The sequence below is a fragment of the Elephas maximus genome, chromosome 2 (genome assembly GCF_024166365.1).
Source record: "Elephas maximus indicus isolate mEleMax1 chromosome 2, mEleMax1 primary haplotype, whole genome shotgun sequence".
In the NCBI taxonomy this organism is placed as follows: domain Eukaryota; kingdom Metazoa; phylum Chordata; class Mammalia; order Proboscidea; family Elephantidae; genus Elephas; species Elephas maximus.
In genome coordinates, this window is record NC_064820.1 from 213,520,122 (window position 1) to 213,542,677 (window position 22,556).

The 22,556-nt window shown below is 51.1% G+C and overlaps 1 protein-coding gene across 10 annotated transcripts in view; it reads right to left on the reverse strand.

The window, feature by feature from the left end:
- Positions 1-341: 341 nt before the first annotated feature.
- EPN2 (epsin 2) overlaps positions 342-22,556 on the reverse strand; it is a 111,811-nt gene continuing 89,596 nt past the window's right edge. For 6 of the 10 annotated variants that reach the window (XM_049874693.1, XM_049874688.1, XM_049874691.1 and 3 more), the window contains 5 exons: positions 10,115-10,291; positions 9,753-9,851; positions 9,479-9,565; positions 7,409-7,624; positions 342-5,515 (listed from right to left, as the gene is read on the reverse strand). In XM_049874693.1, coding sequence (XP_049730650.1) covers positions 5,220-5,515; positions 7,409-7,624; positions 9,479-9,565; positions 9,753-9,851; positions 10,115-10,291 — 875 coding nt within the window. In that variant the 3' untranslated portion in view covers positions 342-5,219. The remainder of the gene's footprint in view (positions 5,516-7,408; positions 7,625-9,478; positions 9,566-9,752; positions 9,852-10,114; positions 10,292-22,556) is intronic. The other 4 variants (XM_049874696.1, XM_049874695.1, XM_049874694.1 and 1 more) reach the window with 3 other exon arrangements.

Consider the following 22,556-nt stretch of genomic DNA (forward strand, 5'->3'; position numbering starts at 1 on the left):
TGGGTGATCCTTCTCATTCCCTTTCCACGGCACCCTTGGGGCCAGGTGTTGAGGATGGAGAAATAAGGAGGAGCCTGGGTTACTGAGTCACAGCTTGGAGCGGCGCTGCCAGGAACATCCCTGTGCCTATCTGGTCAACAGCTCTAGGGGAAAAGGATGATAGGCTATTAGTGCTGTTTGACAGCTATCGGTGGCTACATTTAGGAAGCTATTACAATAAAGAGATAAGCTCAAGAAGTGGCTAGTTTGCAAGCAGAAATGAAAAAGAAGAAACCAAAATATTTCAGCATCAAAATGTTGAAAAAGGAGACCAATTCTAGAACTCACAAAAGGAAAAACTTGAGAAATGCTTTAGCAATAAAGGCCTAGTAAAACGTTTGAACAGAGTAACCCAGCCTTAAAGAGGTGCCCTTCCCACCACTGGGTCAGATGGCCTCAGGGTAGCTAGTATTAAGTTGAAATAAGTATGGAAATCAGGGAACAAGGAAGTGAGGCAGGTTCAGCCACTGAAAACCCCAGAAGCACCGTTCTCCTCCGACACACATGGAGTCGCTCTAGGAAAGTATTTTGTGTGTGTGTGCTTTTCAGCTACCTACTGCTGTGTAACAAACTACCCCAAAACTTTGTAGCTTGAAGCAGCCACTATGTCTTCTCTCTCATGATTCCAGGGCGATTGAACTCAGCTGGGCGGTTCTGAGCCACATTGTGTTGGCTGGGGCTGCAGTTAGCTGAGCTGGGACATCTGAGGTGGCTCATGTCTGTGGCTGACAGTCATCCGGGAGCCCGTCTGGAACTACCGACCAGAGCACCTTGTTCTCCTCTGCATGGCCTCTCCTTGTGGCCAGGCTTCTCCTACATGATAGTTGGGTACCAAGTGGCGGCACCCCAAGAGAAGAGGCCCCAGGGTGCAAGTGTTTACCAAGCCTCTGCTTGCTAATATCCCACTAGCCCATCTAGTCCCAGAGTCAGTGTGGGAGCCGACTACCCGGGGAGACAGCGTCAGACAAGTAACAGTCTAACCAAACAGCGGTTATTTGCACATGGAACTGATTGGAAACAGGGATCAAAAGATTACCAACTTTAGGAGGGAACTGTGTTGCCAAATGAACCATGAGCCTGGACATGAGTCTTTGACACAGGGCTTAGGCCCTGAATGTCCACACAAGCTGAGCAAGCGCTCTAACACCCACGTCCACTGTGGCCACAAAACACAGGGCATAGAAAAAGGCTGAACCGCCCCCCCACAAAGGAGAGACTGGGGCAGGGAGAACCAGCACATCATCGGGACCTTTCCCGCTTGGCAGGATGGCAGGCACCACAGTTCCCAGTTCCCAATGTCTGTAGCGGCTGCTCGTCCTGCTCCATGACTTACCAGGGGTGCAGATAAGGTGACTCTGAAGTGTGTAGGCAGTGCCGGCGGGGGGGGGGGCAAGCTCTGCACCCCCCAGAAATAACGTGGGACTTAAGCTGGATGTGGAGATTGGGGAGCCCTTAGGACATCTCCCTTGGGGGAGAGAATATGCGCTGCATGGGGGTGGGAGGTGTGTGGGAAAAACTATTTGGTGATGAGGACCAGCGGTGAGAGACCAGCCAGGTGCTGAACACACCCATCTCCGTACCCCCACCCCCCACCCCTACCCTTATACCCTGTCCCAGCACCAGAGTGTGGTGGAAGAGATGCATGCCTTTCCAGGCCTGACCCCTCACAGCTTCCCCAGCCCCTTCAGAGCCACGTGCTAAAGACAGCGGACTCCAGAGACAAAGGCAGTCTGGTCCCTGAGCCTCTGCTTGGAAGGCTGCCTTCAGGGCACTGGGCCTGATGAGGCCACTGAGGGGTGGAGGCTGGCCACCGCAGCAGAGTCTAGAGCACTGACTCACCTCCTCCTTCCTCTCCTATGACCTGTTCCGGAAGGGCACTCTCTGCCACCAGCCCCCGTTGCTCCAGCAAACCCGCCTCAGGCCTCCCCCAGCCCCTCCCCGGAGTCCTCCAGGCCAGCGCTTGGTCCGTGTGTTGGGTCCCTGAATGGACGCTGTGGGCCCTGTGTTGGGACTGAGGAGGTGAGTTGCAGGGCAGGCCCAGGGCTGGTACTGGCAGCCCAGCAGAGGGCCCATGCTCAGGGCTCTCCCAGCTCTTCCTCCACCAAGTGCCCCTTCCAGCCCTGTCTGGACATGTTTCTGTCCCTCCTCTCATCACAGGTCTGAAAGGGGGGCAGGCCATTTGTACCACCAGAAGCCAGTGGCTCACGGCAATTACACACTCAGGGTCTGTAGGCTGCTAGGCTGTGTGGTTTCTCAGGGCAGCTCTTCCTGTAACATGGATGCCGAAGAGGAGATGAGCATGCGGGGCCGTCAACACCAGCCTGAAATCCACACTGCCACCTGTACTTCACTGTACTTCACTCTAAGCAAGACACATGGCTAGGCCCAGATCAGGGGTGGTGACATCCCCTCGACCAGTGGTGGCGATGGGGTGATGCTGGAAGGAGTAAAGCATTGTGGCCAGCAATTCCATCAGTCACACCCCTGGAGACTCACTGTCCCAGAGTCTCACCAGGGCAGGAACCCCACTAGCTGCCAGCTCCTGCTCCCCACTTCCTTTCTGTCCCCATCCCCACCCGCCACTGAGGTTCAGAGGCCTCGAATCCCAAGGTCACATGGGCAGGAGGACCAGCTGGCCTCCACATGAACTGGGCTGTCTCCAGCCTGGCTTACCCACCGTGCCCCTCAACTCCACTGTCTGTCATGGGATTAATGAAGGTGGATAGGGGAAGGACACAGCTAGAAACCGCATCGTGGTACAAACCACGAATTATATTTGTACAGTAAATAGGTATCAAGTCAACACAAGCTCTAAGTTAGCCACCAGCCCTGGGACTGAGGGTACCACAGGGACCCTCTGCCCATGCTCATTGGGGGTGCACAGTGGCCAGGCAGTCTTTTGATCAGTGCAGCGGGGACAGGGATAGTGCGCTCTGGGACCTGGTGCTGGGGGTAGTTGGGGGCTGTAGTGGATGAAAAGGAAGATGCTGGGCCCTCAGAGGCACCTTGGGTTCTTGTTTGTTACAATGGAATTGCTGACCCCAAGTAGTCAAGTTTGGTCCAGCAGCCTGTAAGGCCGGCCCAGGCCTCTCGCCACTCTGGGGTGAAAACACCTTCCCAAGGGAATCTCCTGCCCCCACCTACCCTCGGCAGAAAGAGACCAGATGCCCGGTTCTTGAACAAAACCAGACAGGCAGAATGCTAGGAACCCCCCCCCCCCCCCGCCCCAATCTATGCCCTGCCCCAATTCAGTCAGAGCTGGTCTGCTCAGAAACTGTGGGCACGGTGGCCCGGCAGGGCCTAGAGCAGCTCTAGTCGGCACTTGGCTCTGGGGCATAAGGGCTGCCACAGGAACTAATGGGTGCACACTTTAAGACGGGAGGGCAGCCTGAGCAAGCAGTTCCGAATCCCAGCCCAGAGACTGCTTTTGGAGTTCACCAGCTCCCTGTACTGAGGGTCAGACCTCCTCAGACCCAAGGTCGGGGAGGGGTCTACCATTCCCTCAGGGACAAGCTGGCTGCCCTTTGGGCTGAAGCCGGGCGTGCACACAGCTGGGAAATAGCCCTTCCCTGGAGAGAAACAAGCTTCCTCTGGTCTTTAATACATGATGGACTACTGTCTTTATTGAGGCTGGTGGGGCGAGGAAAGCAGGAGGCTGGGAGAGGGAGCTGGTATCGATGCATGCTTGTTAAACATCTATCTGCGTGAGAATGAATTTTTCCTCCTCTCCAGAGTAAGACGTGAATTATTTTTAAGTTGGCAACATGTCTCTGGAGTGGGCAGGGTGAAATCAGGGCTCACCTAAGTCCCTCGCCCCGTCCCAACCTGGGGGTGCCCCAGGCCCACAGAAACAGGAGCACCGCAGCCTGCCCTGAGATGCCGCATCCACGTTATGCCATCTGCCACCTGAACATGGACCAAGACAGTAGCTCACAGACACACAGGTTGAAAGTGGTTTCTTCCATTTCAGATTCCCTTGTAAACAGAAGTCCTTGTTAATCCGTGCATGCCTTTAATAAAAAAAAAGAAATTAATTGATAAAAACCGGTCATATTCCTACATTAGATTTTTTCTCTAATTTTCAGGTATTGGTATATCAGTAAGAAAAACAGCCTCTCTCTCAGGATCTAGCCAAAAAGGCTAAAAGCCCACCAGTTTGGTAATTCACCACAAAAGAAAGTTAAAGGAAGGAAAAGGCAACGGGAGGCCATCGATTTTTTTGTTGCTGTTGTAATTTTTTTTTAAATAAACATCTTTTATGTGTAATCAAATTCCCATATTTTTTCCTATAAAGTCACAAAAATTTGCTCATTTTTCCATAAGGTTTTTTTTTTTTTTGTCATCCAAATGTCTCCTTTTTAAATTTTCTTACAGAGTTAAAACCATAAATAAGAGGATTTAAACCACTAAAATGACATGTGCCAATATCTTAATTCAGCCAGACCTGGTAAATTCTATCAAAACTAGACAGTTAAATAAGAACCACATTATAAAAATATTAGCCAAAAAAAGACTATTAGATAATTCTGCAAACTCAAATATGAAACTGTACTAAACAAAATCTGTGCAAACGTATACCAGCATATAGCCACAGGGCAGGGTTATGCTCAGATTAGTTTAAAGCTTGCTCTAGTGGATTAATTCAAGAGTTGTCCCCCAGTGACTGTGCTTACTTTGAACTCACACGCGAGTCAAAGAAAGTAAAATATGCACGACCACTCCCAAAGAGCCCACCTCTATGGCCAGGCGCGAGATCCCTCCCACCCACACCCAGCCTGCCTGGGCAGAGACAAGGCCGCAGCCCGGTCCTGGGCCGGGCAAGGTCCAAGAGTCACTCAGCAACACTGCCAACTTCCTTCCTCCTCAAAGGGCCTCAGGGAGCCCAGTAGATCCCTCGTGGTGTCAGGGCAGGCGCTCAGGAGAAGGCAGCGAGAGCTGGGTCAGGTGGGTCCACTCCCCACCAGGCAGGCTGTGGTCTGCAGGGCCGCTGAGGCCTGGCAGGCTTTCTCCAACGATTGCAGGTCCAGGGCGACTGGGTGCAAGGACAGCTCTTCTCAAGCAACTGGAGCTGGGCTGCCCTAACCTCCCAGAGCTCTTGGACACAGTCCACACAGGTCCTGGTCCGCCCCCTTGGGCACAGACGCTCTGGGCACCACTCCAGGCAGTCCCGGGCCTGGGCACTAGAGGAGGAAAGGGTTTGTCGTGCCAGAGGTTGGAGCTGCCGATGGGGAGATGCCCACACTGCCCACCACGTTCACTGCTGCAGGGCCCAGTGGTGTCAAGGAGCTACTGCCGCCCAGAGCTGGGTGTGGAGCCGCAGGGGCCATGGAGGTCATCGCCAGGGGCTCCACAGCCGGGCTGGGCCCAAAGGATGTGCTGGCCCCTGGGACCGGGCTCCCCCGCAGCTGGTTCAGAGTCAGTGGCTGGGGCTGGTTCACCTGGAAGGGGTTAACAGGGGCCGAGGCCGCAGCTGGACCTGGGGAGAGAAGAGGACGGGCAGTAGGCAGAGCTGTTAGGACAACACGGTCCCCAAAGCTGCGGAGAAGCAGAGGGCCACCTCTGCCCCCCACCCCAACACCACTATCCTGCTGGTCTTTGCTGAATCCACGGCAGACACTGACCACCTGCATGAAGAGCAGGGCCCACTGAGGTGAGGAGACCCAGCTGTGCGTAACCACTGACGTGCTGAGGCTGTGTGCCTGAAGGGACAGTGCTGGCTGCAGGGCCTCCGTACCTCCTTCTCTAGCAACTACACAGCTGGTGACAGCCTCTGCTAGTGCGGCCGTGCCCTGTGACCCCTGGGAAATGACAGTGGAGCTACAAGAAGGCATCGTGCAGGCCCAGGGGCCCTCAGTGAAGACCAAAGCCCCTGTCTAAGCAGTGTTTTTAGGGTTTGTATCACCTCCAAAACCCTTTCCCCCTTTTAGCAAAACATCTATTAGTATGCTGCCAAACACCACAGAGCTGCCGGTACTGAGTCATCTCCAGCAGCTGCCCATCACCCACGGGTGACTGCTGTAATGACCCACACCAGGGTGGGTTCTTGCACCAACCCCTAGCCATGACTTTGCCATAACTGCCTGAAGTGAGCTGAGACCACCAGGCAGGGCAGTGACCTGCTGGAGGGCTCAGCCAGGAAGGAACGGTGCCAGGACCACAGATGTGGCTGTGTCACCCCACAGCTGACAGTGTGGCCTGGACAATTCAGTGGCCCTGGAGGTCCAACAGCGCTGCCTGGGCAGCCTCATCATGAAAAGCTGCCCCAGGGGCTGACAGTGCCCACCTATATAGCCCAGGCAGCCTGCTGATGGACCTCCCACTGTGTTGCTGGGTAAAGGAGGCAGGAGCCACCCTGGGGCAGGGATAGGCTCAAGGCTGGTTTAGAGCACTGAGTTGTACCAGCTCCACCCCGCAAAGAGCTCCAGGGAACAAGGGACCACCACGCCCCTGCCCTGGGTGCAGCCATGCCCCACTGTGCGCCACGGCTCTGCATCCCAAATGTGCAAAACCCGGCCCTGAGGCCACCAGTCATCCTCCTCCGGCAGTCCTGCCAGGGTACAGCCCCAGCCGCTCAGACCCTGTCTGCTCTGGGCCAGGTCTGAGGCAGGTGCACACCTTGATGTGGCTGTCCCTGCTCTGGAGCCTAGGCCCTGCTAGAGAATCTGTGGGGAAGGGTGGAGGTCTCCCAGAGCAAGGGGTCACCTGAGCTGGGGGTTGAAGGAGGAGTGAGTGTTTCTCGGGAAAAGGAGGAGGAGAAGGACCTTCCAGGCAGAAGAAACAACATGAAAATGTCTAGGGGTAAGGAGGACCCAGCAAGTCTGGGGTTCCCTGCGGCTAGGGCTTGCTGCACACGGGAGATAAGAGGGCAGGACAGGGTGGTCAGCGGGAGGGGTGGAGCAGGGCTTTAGACTGAACTGGGCAGGAGGGTGGGGTTCTAGGAGCTGAAGTGAGGGTGCTTGGTCCTTGGAAGACAGCTCACGCCATAGGGTTCAGTTATATTTTTGCCCATAAAGCAGGGATGCAGACAACAAACCTTGGCTCCTCCCTCTCCTGTACCCGACCCTGCCCAGAGCCAATGCTGGAGCCCCCCAGCCAAGCCAGAGGCACCAAGCATGAAGGACCTCTCAGCTGAGAGAAGGGCTGCCCTCTGTTCACACCTCTTCCTCAACTACAAATGGCTTCGTCCCCACCCCCACGGCCTTGGAGCAAGGAGTTCCGGGCTTGGGCCCAGCCCGGTAGCTCCACTCCTTCCCAGCCTTGAGGCTGGCCCCTCATCTGGGACCTGTGGAAGGAGGAGCCCACCAGAGAGGCAGCAAAGAGGGTCTCAGGAATAAGGCAGCAGCCAGAGGACACCTTGTGGAGTATGTACCTGGTGCCAGGAAGGGGTTGAGGGATTGCGCCGGCGGGGCGGGTTTGGTCACCAGCGAGTCCAGGTTCACCAGGGCCGCGTTGGGGCCCAGGAAGGACTCAGGAGTTTTCCGGGCACCGCTGGGCTTGCTGGAAGCAACCGTTAGGGGCTGAGAGTCGAAGGGGTCAGGGCTTGTGGTTTCGTTGGTTTGGGATGGCAGAGAGGCCACAGATTCCGCTGCAAGACAAGGACACATGTGAGCGTGGAGGTGAGAGCTCATCACACTTGGACCCCACACGCATCCTGAGCCACACACAACAGTCCTCCGACCTGCAGTTCCCAGGAGCCCTGCAAGGTTGGACGGGAGATGGGGATGTTCACTGCAGGGCTGACCCTACAGCCCCAAGACAGAGAGAGCCTGCAGCCAGCCCGGGGTGGTTAAATAACCAGACGCCCACAGTCAGTGAAAACGCAGCTCCCGAGGGGGTTAATGATCAGGAAAGTACGTTGCACTGAAGTAGCAAGTGAAGACAGCAGGTTTATAAAACAGCACGTTCAGCACAATCCTCCCAAAGTGTGTTGTTCTGGGTCGGTGCCCAGGCACCGGCAATTTATATTTTTTGCTTGCATTTTTGAAATTTTCTACAGTGAACGTTAATTTCTTGACAGTAAAAAGAAAGCAAATTATTTTTAAAATTCAGCCAACAGAGGGTTGCTGAGATAGACCACTGGGAATATGACTGCTTCACTGGGATGCAATGTGGTGACGGGCATAGAGGTCCTTAAAAATGGTCACGCTCAACACTCAGCGGCCCCTTTTCTAAGAATGTAGCCTAAGGAAGGAAGCAACATAAAACGGGACCAGAATGTTCACCATAGTGTTATTACATCAGCAAAACCTGCAATCAACCTAAAATACCCTCCCAAAAATCAAGGATTCAATAAATTACTGCTAGGTCACACAAAGTAACATTGACAAGATACGGAGGCTGCACGCAGGTGGTAGAACTACAGAAGACTTTCATTTTCTTAAACTCAGCCGTATTTTCCACATTTCCCATAATGTGACTGCATCTGTAACTGGGGGGGACCTAGATTATGAAAGTCTATGGCAGGGTGTTCATGGAGCAATGGCCTGGCCAAGCAGCTTTCACACAGAGGTGCAAAGGGCAGGCAAGGACAGGCAGGTTGTACTCAGGCCTGTGGAGAGACACATGGACTCTTACTGCTGGGGTTTTTTCTTTTTTTTTTTAAGGCAGCAAAAGAAAGACCCCAAGAACCAGTACGTTCTCCAAGCTGTCCCTGGCCTCCTGGCTGGGACTCCTGGGCTGGCAGAGTGGCCAGCAGGGTGGTCAAGGGCCTGGCTGCTCACACGTGGGACCAGGGCTGGCCAGGCCTGTGGCTGCGGCTGAAGAGTCAAAAGAGAAGGGAGAGGAGGAAGAGGGCGGGAGGGGTGGGGGACAGGCTGAAGGGGAGAGGGGAGAGAGAGGACAGAAGTTGCTGTGTGTGGCTGTGACCACTGCTGCGAAGGACAGACACCCGACTGTGCCCAGTTCCACACAGGAGCCGGTAAAAAAGGCATCCCTGGCCCCTCCAGACCCACCTCCATCCCCAGGTCCATTCTCTCAGCACCCCCACCCCAGAGGCACCCAGGGAAGGAAGCCGGGTCTGGAGGCTTGCCTTGGGGCCGGGGGTTCTCGGAGGTCCGGCAGGAGCCATGACCTGGGAGTGATGATGCTCATGTCCAAAGACAGGGCTGTGTGGAAGGAGGAGGCCCCTCTGGGGTACAGGAAGTTGGAAGGAGGAGGTCAGACCCTAGGAGGAGGGTGTGCATGCAGGAGGCACCTGCCCCAGGGCTTGGCTGACCTGGTGACACAGCCGGAAGGAAGCAGGCCAAGATACAGGCGGCTGGAACAGGAAGCAGGAGCCCCACAGAGGAGGAGTGAAAAGAAAACCTCCAGCGCAGACTTCTCATTGTTTATGTGCCAGTTCCTGCATCTAGAAGTTTAAGGCTCCCAAGATCCCAACAAAGGAAGTGCATGAAGCGGACATGCATAGAATGTTATGGAAATCACCGCCACATTTACATACCTGTTTTTTTTGAAGTTCGGAGGTTGTCAAATTCAGAAAAGTCATCTTTAATTGTACCATTCAGATTACTGAAGAGATCAAAAGACCCTGGGTGGACACAAAAGGCAGTGATGGGGCATGTCAGGTGGCTTCTGTGCTTAGTGCCCCAGCCCACAGCCTGGGTTGGGCCAGCAGGGGCCTTCGCCCCATTGGAGGGGTCAGGGAGGTACATCTCTACCCCTACACATGGGGAGAACTCTGGGGGCCGGAGAGGGCAGCACTAGCTCTGGGTCACCTGTAGGCTGGAAGACCATCAGGGCCGGCACAGGGACGTGGCCCCCAGTGCATCGTGTGTGGTACTCCTGCCATTGCCTGCCTCTACCACGTCCTGCAACTGAGAGGATGCCAATGATGAAGGAGTATATCCCAGCTGGGCCCAGAAGCCTGGACAAGAGAGTGTGGGAAGTTCCCTGAGGCCAGCCTGCCCTGGGCCCTGAATACAGGGGCAGGCCTGGAGGCCGTGAGCCCGAGGCCCAGCACAGCCTGCTCTCCCACCCAGTCAGGGGCTCTCCCAGGCAGGTGCACAGGACGGCCACGAACTCTTGCCAGCCCACAAAGCTGGGCTCCTTCGCTTGAGCACTTGGGGCTGGGCCTTACCAGAAGCAGACATGGGCTTGGTGGCCGAGGCTGCACCCCAGGCATCAGAGGTTCTCACACCAGCACTCGGGGCCACATGGTGCGGAGCAGCCCAGGGGTCTGAGCCCTTGGGGACGGGGTGCGTGCTGGTTCCGGTAGGCAATCCCCATGGATCGACAGATGCTGCTGACTTGGCACCTGTGGGAAGACCAGACCAGGGCTCAGACAGCCCTAGAATGTTCCAGGCAGCTGGGGCAAGTTAAGGGAGAGGACAATGTGGGTCCCGCACAGGTACTGGGCAGAACTAGAGCCCCAAACTGGACACTGTGTGGGCCTCTTCCCCAGGACAATGTGGGCTAGCCCCCTGGTGATGGGCCAAAGAGAACATGGCTGCAGGGAGGACCTTTCCAAACCCCATATCCCCTGAGCTAGACTCCACTCCAGTGGGGTATCTGAAGCACAGGTTCCCCACAACAGGAAGAACCAGGCCACCCATGCTACACTCTGCCCAGGCTCCCCAGGCATCCAACTGTGCTTTCTGTGAAGCTCGTCCATCACCCAGGCAGCTGCCCCCACCTGGCTGAAGTGACTTCTGACAGGTGTGTGGAGAAAAGGGGGAGTCCTGCACAATGAGAAGTAATAACAAGACAAACACCTGTGTATACTTACATCAGCTTAGGTCATAAAACATTTTCAAACTGTGAGTGACAAAATCAATTTAGTGGTCACAATCGGCTTTTTTCTTTGAAAGGGCAGAAGGGAACATCTGAGTGTATCTGCTGACACAGGGTAAACCCTGTAGTGCTTGCAACAAGAAGCACCTCCCTGCCCTTGGGAGGTCTCCCGGATGGTGCCAAATTCCGTGTTAGCCATTTCCTCGGGTTCAGAGAGTTCTCTCACACAGTATGTGGGTTACTTGGGCCTATTTTCTGAGTTTTCAGTATAAAATGGAAACATGCTGTATACATTCTCTTGTGACTGGCCCTTTACTTCACATTTTATTTTCAAGATTCATCCCTGTTGATGAGTAGTTGAAATTCACTCATTCTTACTGCTATATAGCATATTCCAGCCTGCAAAAACAATCACGATTATTCTGCTGCAGCACACTGCAACCCCCTCTCCCCCTGCCCCTGCTTGCTCTTGTTCACGCGGGTATCCACGGGAACTGCTGGGTCACAGGCACCTCAGCCTTTACCAGGTACGCCACAGTGATTTCCACAGTGCTTGTGCCAACTGACACTCCCGCTGCAGCAGGGGCTCCACTTCATAACCTCGGGAAAGCTTAGTACTATCTTATTTTTTCCCTTGTGCCAATTCAGTGGGTGTGAAATGCTATTTCACTGTGGTTTTGATTTGCATTTCCTGGTTCCTTAATGAAGTTGTGCATCTTCGCAGGGTCACTCACAATTCCTCTCTGTCTTAGTCATCTAGTGCTGCTATAACAAATACCACAGGTGGACGGCATTAAGAAACAGAACTTTTTTCTCTCACAGTCTAGGAGGCTAGAAGTCCGAATTCAGGATGCCATCTCCAGGGGAAGGCTCTCTCTCTGTCGGCTCTGGGATAAGGTCCTTGTCATCAATCTTCCCTGGTCTAGGAGCTTCTCAGCACAGGGACCCCAGGTTCAAAGTATGCGCTCTGCTCTCAGTGCTTCTTTCTTGGCGGCATGAGGTCCCTCTCCTCTCTGCTCGCTTCTCTCTTTCATATCTCAAAAGAGATTGACTCAGGACACAACCTAATCCTGTAGATGGAGTCCTGCCTCATTAACAGAACTGCCTCTAATCCTGCCTTATTAACACCATAGAGGTTAGGACTTACAACACACAGGATAAACTCATCGGATCACAAAATGGTAGACAACCATACAATATTGGGAATCATGGCCTAGCAAAGTTGACACATTTTTACGGGGACACAATTCAATCCACAACATTCCACCCTTTGGCCCCCCCAAATTCACATCCTTACCACATGTAAAACACATTCACCTCAACATATCATCCCAAAAGTCTTAAATCAGCTCCAAGTCCAAATTCCAAAAATTCCTCTTCATCTGTGAAACCTAGAACACAAGTTATCTGCTTCCGAAGTGCAATGGTGGGACAGGCACAAGGTAGACATTTCCATTACAGGTGAGAAGAATTAGAGGGAAGACAGTGATAACAGCAGCACCAAGCAAGTCAGCAGAACCCATTACATTAGCTCTCAGTGCTTGAAAATAATCCTCTGTTCTCTAAGACCATTTAGACAATGGCCCTGCCCTCCAACTCCGGGTATTGGCCACACTCTCTAGATTCCGGGTGGAGGCCCCTCAGCCCCAGGCTTCAGCTCTACCTTCCAGGCCCACTGGGATGGCAATTCTGCTCCCTTGGATCTGGGTGGCCCCATTCTCCTAGTCCATCTGAGTGATGACCCCACCCCCCTGGCCCTAGCAGGCCCTATGTTCTTCTGCCCCTTAGGCACGGCAGTCCTGCCCCCTCAACTGAGTTGCTTAAGAACTGACTCTTTGAAACCTAGGAGTTCATGGCCCCACCCTTTGAGACCCAGCAGGCTGTGGATCCGCCCTTTGAGACCCCAGAGGTCATGGCCCTACTCTTTGAGACTGAGACAGCTCTGCTACCTGTGTTCATTGACTCTTCAGCTTCTGCTTCCTGCCTCTTGGCCCCCTGGGCCAGCCCAACATCTGCCCTGATCAGTAAGTGTTTCAAAGCTCTTTAGCTCTACCAGTAAGTGCCTGGAGGCACCCTACTCTGCCAGTAAACCTTGGCCTGAAAGCACTCAGTGCTCTCACTCTATGGGTCAGCAAGCCTAGCTCCATCAGAAAGTGCCCTGAAGCACCCCACTCCACCAGGAAGCTTCCTGCCTGAAAGTATTCAGTTCTCTTGTTCTGTGGGTTGGCTCCTGCACCATCTTGTGCCGGTCTCCTGGTTCTGCTGCTGCCATTTCTCTGCTGCTGCTTCTCACCATCTGTGCCATTTCCAGTGTTACAGCTCTTCTCACTTCTGAGTCCTCACCAGAATTATTTTTGATGCCCATAATTCCACCAACAGTCTCTTGAAGGCAACCTAGGGTTTTACTATTAGGCACTTTAAAACTCTTCCAGCCTCTATCCATTACACAGTTCCAAAACCGCTTCCACATCGTAGGTATGTTAGAGCAGCACCCTACTCCCGGTACCAAATGCCTTAGGCTGGGTTCTCTAGAGAAGCAAAACCAGTGAAGCACGTGTGTGTATATATATTTATACACATACATATCTGTATATATATAGTGAGAGAGAGAGATTTATCTAAAGGAAATGGCTCACACATTTGTAGAGGCCAGGAAGTCCCAAGTCCGTGGGTCTGGTGTCAGGCTGGCAGCTTTTCCTGACTCATGTAGCTGCAAAGGCTGAAGAACTCAAGATCCACAGGTCGGATGGGAGGCTGCTGGTTCAAGTCCCAAAAACTGGAGGTCAGATGTTGATGAGCTGAATGCAGGATCCAGAGCAGAGCAAATGCCAGTGAGCGCTGTTGGAAAGTCCACACATACTGGATGCAGGCCACACACCTCTAAGGACACTGCTTTCAAATGAATGGCCACTCATAGCAGATCTCATCATGGAGGTGATTACATTATATCAGATGTCATCAAGGATTGCATCATTACACAACTGCCAAACTAAATCAAACTGCCAAACCACTGAGAATCATGGCCCAGCCAAGTTGACACATAACCTTAACCTACAGTGTCTGTTGGAGTCTTTTATCCATTCTTCTTCAGATTTATCTTTTTTTTATTGGAATGTAGTTCTTTACATATTCTGAATACTAATCCTTTTACTATGTTACAAATTATCTCCTCCCAATTTGTACCCTGCCTTTTCACTCTCCTATGGTGTCTCTGATGCCCAGAGAATTTAACTTGAATGTAAGTAGAACTTAAAAACATTTTCCTTTGTAATCTGTGTTTTTTTTTTTTTTTTTCCTTCCACCGGGGCCTTGAAGCTATTTCTCTACAGTAACTTTTACAAGTTTTATAGCTTTGCCTTTAACATTTAGATATGTAATCCATTAGGAACTGATTTTTGGACATGATATAAAATAAGGATTCAATCCCAAACGAATGATGAATTATCCCAGTACTAAACAGTCCATTCTTTCCCACTGAACTGCTCTGTCTAAATCATGTCTTCAAGCATTTATTACTGGGCTCTCCTCTGTCCCACTGATACATTTATCTGTTTCTGTCTCTGCACTTTCTTATCTATGTGAACAGATATTACTATGAGAATAATTCTTGATATATAATACAGCCAATCCCAACCTTGTTCTTGTTCTTCGGAAGTGTCTGGACTATTATTGGCCCTTTGCTCTTCCATATTCATTTTTAAATCATCATCTTGTCAAGCTACATAAAACAAAAACAAACAAATGAAAAAAACCTAGTTGGGATTTTGACTAGAACTGCATTGAATATCAAATCAATTTTGAAAGAATTGTTACTGTTACAGTAGCAAGTCTTCCAAACCAAAACCATGACTACCCCTCCATTTATTCAAGTCTTCTTTAGTATCTTCCAGTGAAATTTTAGTCTTCTCCATAAGGAATTTATACAACTTTTGTAAATTTATTACTAGAAACTTGGTAATTTTTATGTTATTATAACTGGTATCTTTTTAAAATTTCATTTTCTATTTATTGTTACACAGAAAAAAGCTTATTTTTACATACTGATATTTTTATCCAGCAATCTTGTTAAAACTCTTAATTCTAATACATGGAATTAATTCTAATTCTAATAACTCTTAATTCTAACAATCTAGCTATAGAAATTTTTATTTTCTATATACCTAACCTTATCACCTGCAAATGATGACTGTTTAGTGTCCTTATACTTTTTCTTTCTCTTGTCTTACTACAGTGGCTAGGATCAACAATGGCAATGTTAAGTAGAAATGCTGATAGCAGGTACACTTGGCTTGTTCTTGATCCTAAAGGATCTATTTTCAACATTTTACCAATAAGTATAATGGTAGCTGGTGGCACAGTGGTTAAGCACTCGGCTGCTAACCAAAAGGCTGGCAGTTTGAATTCACCAGCTGTTCCTTGGGAGAAGGATATGGCAGTCTGTTCCCATAAAGATTACAGCCTTAGAACCCCTATGGGGCAGTTCTGTTCTATCCTATTGGGTTGGTGTAAGTAAGGAATCGACTCAATGACAGGCTTTGGGTTTCAGGTTTCTAGTGTTAGCTACAGATCCCCAGGTGGAACAAATGGTTTGTGCTTGAGTACTAACTAAAAGGTTGATGCTGCAAACCCACCCAGCAGTACAACAGAAGAAAGGTCTGGCAACCTGCTTCTGTACAGATTACAGCCAAGAAAGCCCTATGGAGCAGTTGTACTCTGGAATACACAGGGCTGCCATGAGTTGGAACTGACATGATGACAACATATTTAGTTTTTTCTTTTTAGAAGCCTTTTATCAGGTTATAAGGAGCCCTGATGGCACAATGATTAAGCGCTCAGCCGCTAACCAAAATGTCAGTGATTTGAACCCACCAGCCACTCCAAGGAAGAAAGATGTGGCAGTCTGCTTCTCTAAAGATTTACCACCTTGGAAACCCTATAGAGCACCTCTAGTCTGTTCTTCAGGGTCACTATGAGTCAGAATCAACTCGAAGGACGGCAGCGGGTTTGGTTTTGGGGGTATCATGTTACAGAAGGTCCCTTTATTCCAAATTTGCTAAGGATTTTGCAAAAAAGGCTCATGAATTTTAGCAAACATTTTTGCCTTCGTTCAAATGATCACAGTTTTTCTATTTTTCTCTGTTAGTATGGTACATAAATATTCTAATGACTTGGTCCTTGCAAACAAACTTCTCTATAAGGTGTTATATATTTTTTATATTTTCCTATTTTCGTTTTGCAGTTGCTTCTTTCCTTCAGGCTTCTGCATCTATATTCCTAAGTGAGACTTGCCTGACATTCCCATTCTCAAACTGTACTGTCCTCACCTGGTGTTGAGACCTCACAGAATGAGTAAGAATCATTCTCTATCTTCCTGGTCTCTGGAGAACTTGGTGTAAAAATGAATTATTTCTTGAATGTTATCAGAACTTGCCAGTAAAGCCCTCTGTGTGGATTTTTTGGGAAGGGGGGATTTTTAAATACTGACTCAATTTCTTTAGTGATTATAAAACTGTTTCTATCTATGGGTTTTTTTATTGTTCTCCAGTCAGTGTTGCTAAGTTTTTTTTTTTAAATATCCATTTTATCTAAGTTTTCAAATTGGTAAGCACAGACTTGATCAAATAGCCCCTCACTCCATCGTCCCAATTTTTTGAAATCTGTCATGGCTAGCTTTTTCAGTACTCTGCAGGTGCTTGAAAAGGCTGCGTGGTCTCCATTTATTGCGAACAGCAAATTCACAAGCTTGTGAACTGTGTTGCTCACATTTTCTTATATTCTCGTTACTTTTTTGTAAATAATATTTTGTTGTGTTTTCAGTGAAGATTTACACATAGCAGTTTAGTTTCCCACTCAACAATTTCTACACAAATTGTTCAGTGACACTGGTTACATTCTTCACAATGCGTGAATGTTCTCAATATTTCTATTCTGGTTGTTCTGTTTCCATTAATCTAGTTTCCCTGCCCCCCCCCCTACAGTCTCATCTTTGTTTTAAAGTAATTGTTGACCATTTAGTCTTATCACATTTTCACTACTTCCCATTTCTGATGCTCTTCACTCCTCAACGAGCTCAGTTTCCATATAGTTTTCTATCCTATCCACCTGAAGAGCTTCTGTTAACACTTCTTGTAGTGAAGATGTGCTGGCAACAAACTCTGTTAGTTTTCTTTACCTGCAAATGTCATTTTTTCACTTTCATTCTTGAAGACTACCTTCCTTCACTGAATATAGAATTCTGGAGATTGACAGTTTTTGTCTGTTTAAAACTTAAAATATCTTTATTTCACCATCATTCTTGAAAGATGATTTTGTTAGGAATGGAATTCTAGGCTGACAGTTTTTGTTTTTTTCTTTTTTCCTTCAGCACACTGAAGGTGTTATCCTCCTGTCTCCTGGTATCCGTCGTTGTTGTTGAGAAGTCCGCTGTAAGCCTAACTGCAGTTCCTGTGTAATGGACTGCCTTTTCTCGGTGGCTATATTAAGATACGCTCTTTCTCTGGTATCCTGTACTTTACTGATGAAGTGTCCAGGTGGGGGTTTCTTTTATTTACTGATTAAGATTCACTAGGCTTCCTCGATCTTTCCACAACTCTTGAAAACCCTCAGTCACTGTATTTTCAAATATTAACTCTTCTGGAACTCCAAACAGATGTGTTACATGTCCTCATTTTGCCTTCATGCTCGCCCTGGCCACATCGACCTCTCCATTGCTCCCCAAACACAATGAAGGGCACCTCCGCTGCCCACCACCTCTGTGCTTCCAAGTCCCTCCCTCTTTTCGTTTCTCTTCTTGCCTTCCCTGACTCCTCTGGACTCCTCCACACACTTTTTTTCATTTATCATATAGTACAACAATGTATTGCCTAAGAGTCTCCCCTGGACTCTGAACTCTCCTGGGAGTTCCAGAAACCAGCACCCCCAGAACTAGATGGGACATTGGCACCCAATATGCCTGTGATGATCTCACTGATTTTTTAGGCTCATAAAGGAACAGCAGGAGGTGGTAGTGGTTGGTCAGCCCGAGAGAAGACCAGGGAATGCTCCCCTGAGCCTCTGAGAGGACTCAACTCTACCCTCTGGACTCCCATTTCTACATATGCCTCTCTGAACTGCCCTAGCTGCAATGCTCAGAGTTAGACATGTGGGTAGGAGACTCCTTAGCCATAAAAATGAACCTACTGCCAGTCATTCGCCATTATGGCTTCATCCCGACTAGTCTTTGAAATGCTTAGTGGCTCTGGCATGAACCTACTAAGCCTGTATCAGCTTAACCCCTTCAGCAGGGGTCAGGCGACAGTTAGCTGGGAGCAGGACTGGGAAGGGGAAGGGGGCAGCGTTGCTTTCACTACTTTCCAGGCTTGCCACAGCAACTAAAACAATTAGCTGTGAATTAGAAATGGACCAAGGCAGACACCAAACTGCAAGCTGAAACCCAGCAGTTTTCATTCCCAGCATCCCCGGACACGCCCACCATCCATGTATTCATGGCCTGTGACCACCTGTTTGGACTCAGTGTTCTCCTGCTGCTGCCCTGAAACCCACAATGCCCTAGAGGTCTCCAAAACCTCCTTCTGATGTTCACTCCTGTCCTTCCCAGTATCTCTCATAGAACCACTACGCCCTGTGACCAAAACTGCTCTCCCAGGTTCCCTTCTGCTGGATGTGACAAAGGCAGGATCAAGAAACTGAGCCTGGCCCTCTATGGGCCCCTCCCTGGAACCACAATGCTGGCAGGCCTTTGTTCTGCCCCCAACGTGGCATCTCACTGGGTCTCAGGTGTCCATCCTGACTGGAGAGCCATGCACAGCTCTGACTGCAAATCAGAAATGTTCCAACATGTCTCTCATGGCCTATGTTGCAATAAAAAGACCTGGGACCTGGTTCCAGGGGGAGTCTGGCGCCCCGTGGAGGCACAGCAGTTGGGACAGTGTTACCAGCTAATGCAGGGAGAGGAGTCTGCCAAGTCCGGTTGTGGGACAGGCTGCAGCCTCTTGCCTCAGCTGGGCCAAGGGGCGTGGACTGGAGGCCTGCCACTGCTCCCACACCCTGACCACCTCCAGGCAGCTCCCCCACTCCTGTCACTCCCCCCTTTCCTCCGTCAGGGCACACTCAAGGGCTGATTTCCAGCATTTACTCATTCCCATTGCGAAAATCCATCCCTCACCCCACTCATTCCAGTCTCAGTGGGACTTGATCCCAACAGGGAAGGGTTCTGATGAGTCCCCCCAACTCCCAGAAGTGGTTCAGGAGCCACAGGAAGGTCCTCTCATTCCTCTGGGCTGTGGTCTGGGGATCCAGGTGTGCAGGCAAGGCTGCCATGTGTTCTCAGGAGCACAGGATCTTGAGCTGAAGGCTGGAGGGGCATGGGAGGGCCCACTGAAGGGCGGCAGAGCAGAGAGGATCTGCATCATGGTGACCATCTCTGAGCCTCCATTTAAACCATAAACATAGCACCTGGACCAGATTACTTTCCCAACCCACTCTATTGGGAGGGGCCTGCCAGGAAGGATGGCCCCACCCCTGCAGCCTCCACCCATCTTATTAGCCACCTCTGGCACCAACCCAAGCCCAGGCTCAGAGCTCCCACGTGGCATTCCCCCACCTTTCTTGCTCATGGAGCCTGTCTTTCTCCCAGCAAGAGTGTGGGCCCTGAGGGCAGGGATCAGTCTGCCCACACCAGTCTCAGGCTCAGTGAGGAGCCTGACCCACAGAAGGTGCCAGCAACTAACTGGGGAATGGGGGGTGGGGCAAAGGATCAGGGAGGCACAGAACCTCACAGCTGAGGCATCTGAACACTGGGGCCCAGGGACTTATTCTAGAAGGTTCTGGGTGAAGATGTGGTTCAGATACAGAAACACACACACAAACGTCAGCTGCCCCTAATCCACCCTGGAAGTCCACACTGGCGCTTTTGAGTATCTAAGACCCAGTGGGACTAGAGTGCCAGGTCAGTGTGCTGATCTGTGCTGTCCCTGGGGCCTCTTGGGGAATTTAAGTAAATACTGATGATGCTGCCTCCCCACACACATACATTCTGGGGAGGACTGGGCACTGGACCGTTAGAAGCTCCCAGGAGCCCTAAAAGGTGAGAAGCGCTGAGCCCTCTGTCACCAAACCTTCCACAGAGTAAAGCCACAGTCTGGGGTCTGGCTATGACCATAGGCCTGTGTGGACAGGCAGGAGGTGGGGATGACCCTGCCTTCCCACACGCTGCTCTTGCTCTGCGCCATGGTGGTCCTGGAAGTCATCTCAAGCAACACCTGGTCAGCATCACCAGGCCTGGGCCTAGGATGGTCCAGCCCCTGCCTCTGAGGAAGAGACATGGGCACAAAGAACTGCACACCACCAAGATGGTGGTGGGCACCGGCAGCCAGGGCAGGGCAGTCTGAGTGTAGGGTCATCACCGACATGGAGAGAGGCCTCCCACGGCAGGAACGGCAGAGCCAAGTTTTCAAGCAGAAACCAAGACACAAAATAAAGGCAGGCCTCACCCACAAAAGGCAAGTCTTGGCTCGTACCTCAGCCCCCAGCCCCTTGGGCTTCGACTTCCTGGCCGCGACTATGTATACACAGGTGTGTGTGCCAAACTGGGATGCTGCTGCTCTGCACACACTCTTGGGGAACAGGGGTCTGAACACACCACAGCTGACACACCTGCATCTCCAAGGGTTAAAGCAGAGCAGCGCAATGCCTCCAGAACAGCTCTTCCAACCACGAACTGTACAACTACTGGGGTAAAGCCGTGTGTGCTCCCGGCTCCACAGAGACAGGCACGATCCCACAGCCTCTCTCACACACCCTGCTATTTCCCACAAGCCCTGCTTTCCCTGTCCAACGTGCTGCTGTAACAACCAAACAACGGCATGGCCAACGACTTTACAAATCAGCAGCTTACATTCTGTACAGTATTGAATGGGTAAGCCTGGCCTGGGAGAAGACCCCATCCCTGCCGCCGGTCCCATGCAGGAAGACACTCAGCTCAAGCCCAGAGAGGCTGCCTGTCCTCCTTTCAGCTCAAGCCAGGCCACAGGGGACTCAGAAGGAGAGCTCTGGGTGTAAAGATGTGTCTGGTTTTACCCTGACCACACCCAAACCAGCAGATAATCGGGGATGCCAGCGTGACCTCTGCCGTGAACTTTGTCTAGGTGTCGCTCTGCTGTGATGGGTGGGGACCCACATGCCTGCAGTGTAGCGCCAGCTGCTGGGTGGAGTGCATGCAGGCAGAGCATGCAGAAACACAAACAGCCCAGCAGCTGGTGCCAACTTCTGCTTCACAGTGGGCCAGAGATCAGCATGATGCCACAACTCTTGCATCTCACTTCCTTCAACTTGGGGACGGGTAACACCCCCTTCTTCTTCCATGGGCACTGAGAGGTCCAAACAAGCTGCCCAGGGGGAGTGGCTGGCAACATCCTCCACCCCCACTGATGGCTGTAGATTCTCTCCCAGGCTCCTCTGTGTACTTGCTTCTGCACTCTTGGCAGAGCCCGGGACATCTACACACCCAAATCAATAAGTGCTTGTTGAAAGCACAAATAAACGATAGGAAGTAGGGATGGAACCCAGGTCAGAAGCACTGGTGGGTTCCGGCCTCCAGCTCTGTGGACCCATTCACAAGGAGCAGCATCTCCCATGGCCACCACTGCCAGCCTGTTCATCCCACGCCTCACACATGAATTATTCACAGACACAGTGCAGGGGGATGGGGAGGCATAGAAGAGCCGTGCCAATGCGGGGGGTCACCCAGAAGCCAGCAGCACCACCTGCTGCTGCCAGGGCAGAAGATGGCTCTGTCCTCGCCTGGGAGGGAGGCGGGTGAGTTGGCCGAGAGGCGCCTAAGCCTTCTGAATCGCCAGGCTGTGAGCCCTGCTCCTACCAGGTGGCAGCTCTTTGTGTCTGGGATGAAGGAAGAACTGCCCCACTGATCTGGCAGGCACCACTTCCCTCCTCTCAGCCTTGAACACGTCCTCCGGAGGCCGCCTGGCCGAGGCGCCCCCAGTGCTACTTGGGAAGAGCTGGTAATGGTGGGCTGGCTACAAACAGCTTTCAAATGGCTTTTCTTTCATCCGGAGGGTGCCAGTAATGGTGCTTAGGAAACGGTTTTAATCTTTCAAATTTACGGGCGCATCACAGGACAGTGGAGTGGCCCTAGAAATACACGTCAGCAGGCTCTACCAGAAAGTAAGTCAGTAACTCCGATACCAAGTGCTTGCTCTGGAGCCACACAGATGGAAGACGAGGCAGAGGTACTGTTAATATGCTTCAGTGGACTCGGGATCTGGAAGGACATTTTTCCTGCAAATGTGAGCATTCTGAAGAAACAATGGTTTTAATGCCCTTTTATGTTACAAGTTGGTTTCAAACCCGCTGCAGAGTGCCACCCCTGTGTAGAACAACAGGATGTTGACTGAGTTACAGGGGAGCTGCCTAGGGCTTCCACTGTGCCTGGGAGTGGTCGTGAAAAAAACAAAAAATACACATACATGTAAAACTACATATACAGCCTGAACTTAACCACGTAAAAACATAAGTGCCCAGAAAAAACAGAAGGCAGATAAGCTAACGCTTTAACAATGGTTCTCTCAGTGCTAGAATTTGAGGTGACTTTTCCAGAAGAGGCCAGGGTCACAGATAGACTTTGACACAGTCAGGAAGGTGAAGCCAGCCAGGACAAGGTGCCATAGCTCTGAGCCTGCCCTAATGAGCTGTGCGATTCCAAGGAATCAGCAGCCTCTCTGGTGCTTTAGTGCCTCAGCTTCCTCCCCAGGACACCGGGAAAATGCCCTGGG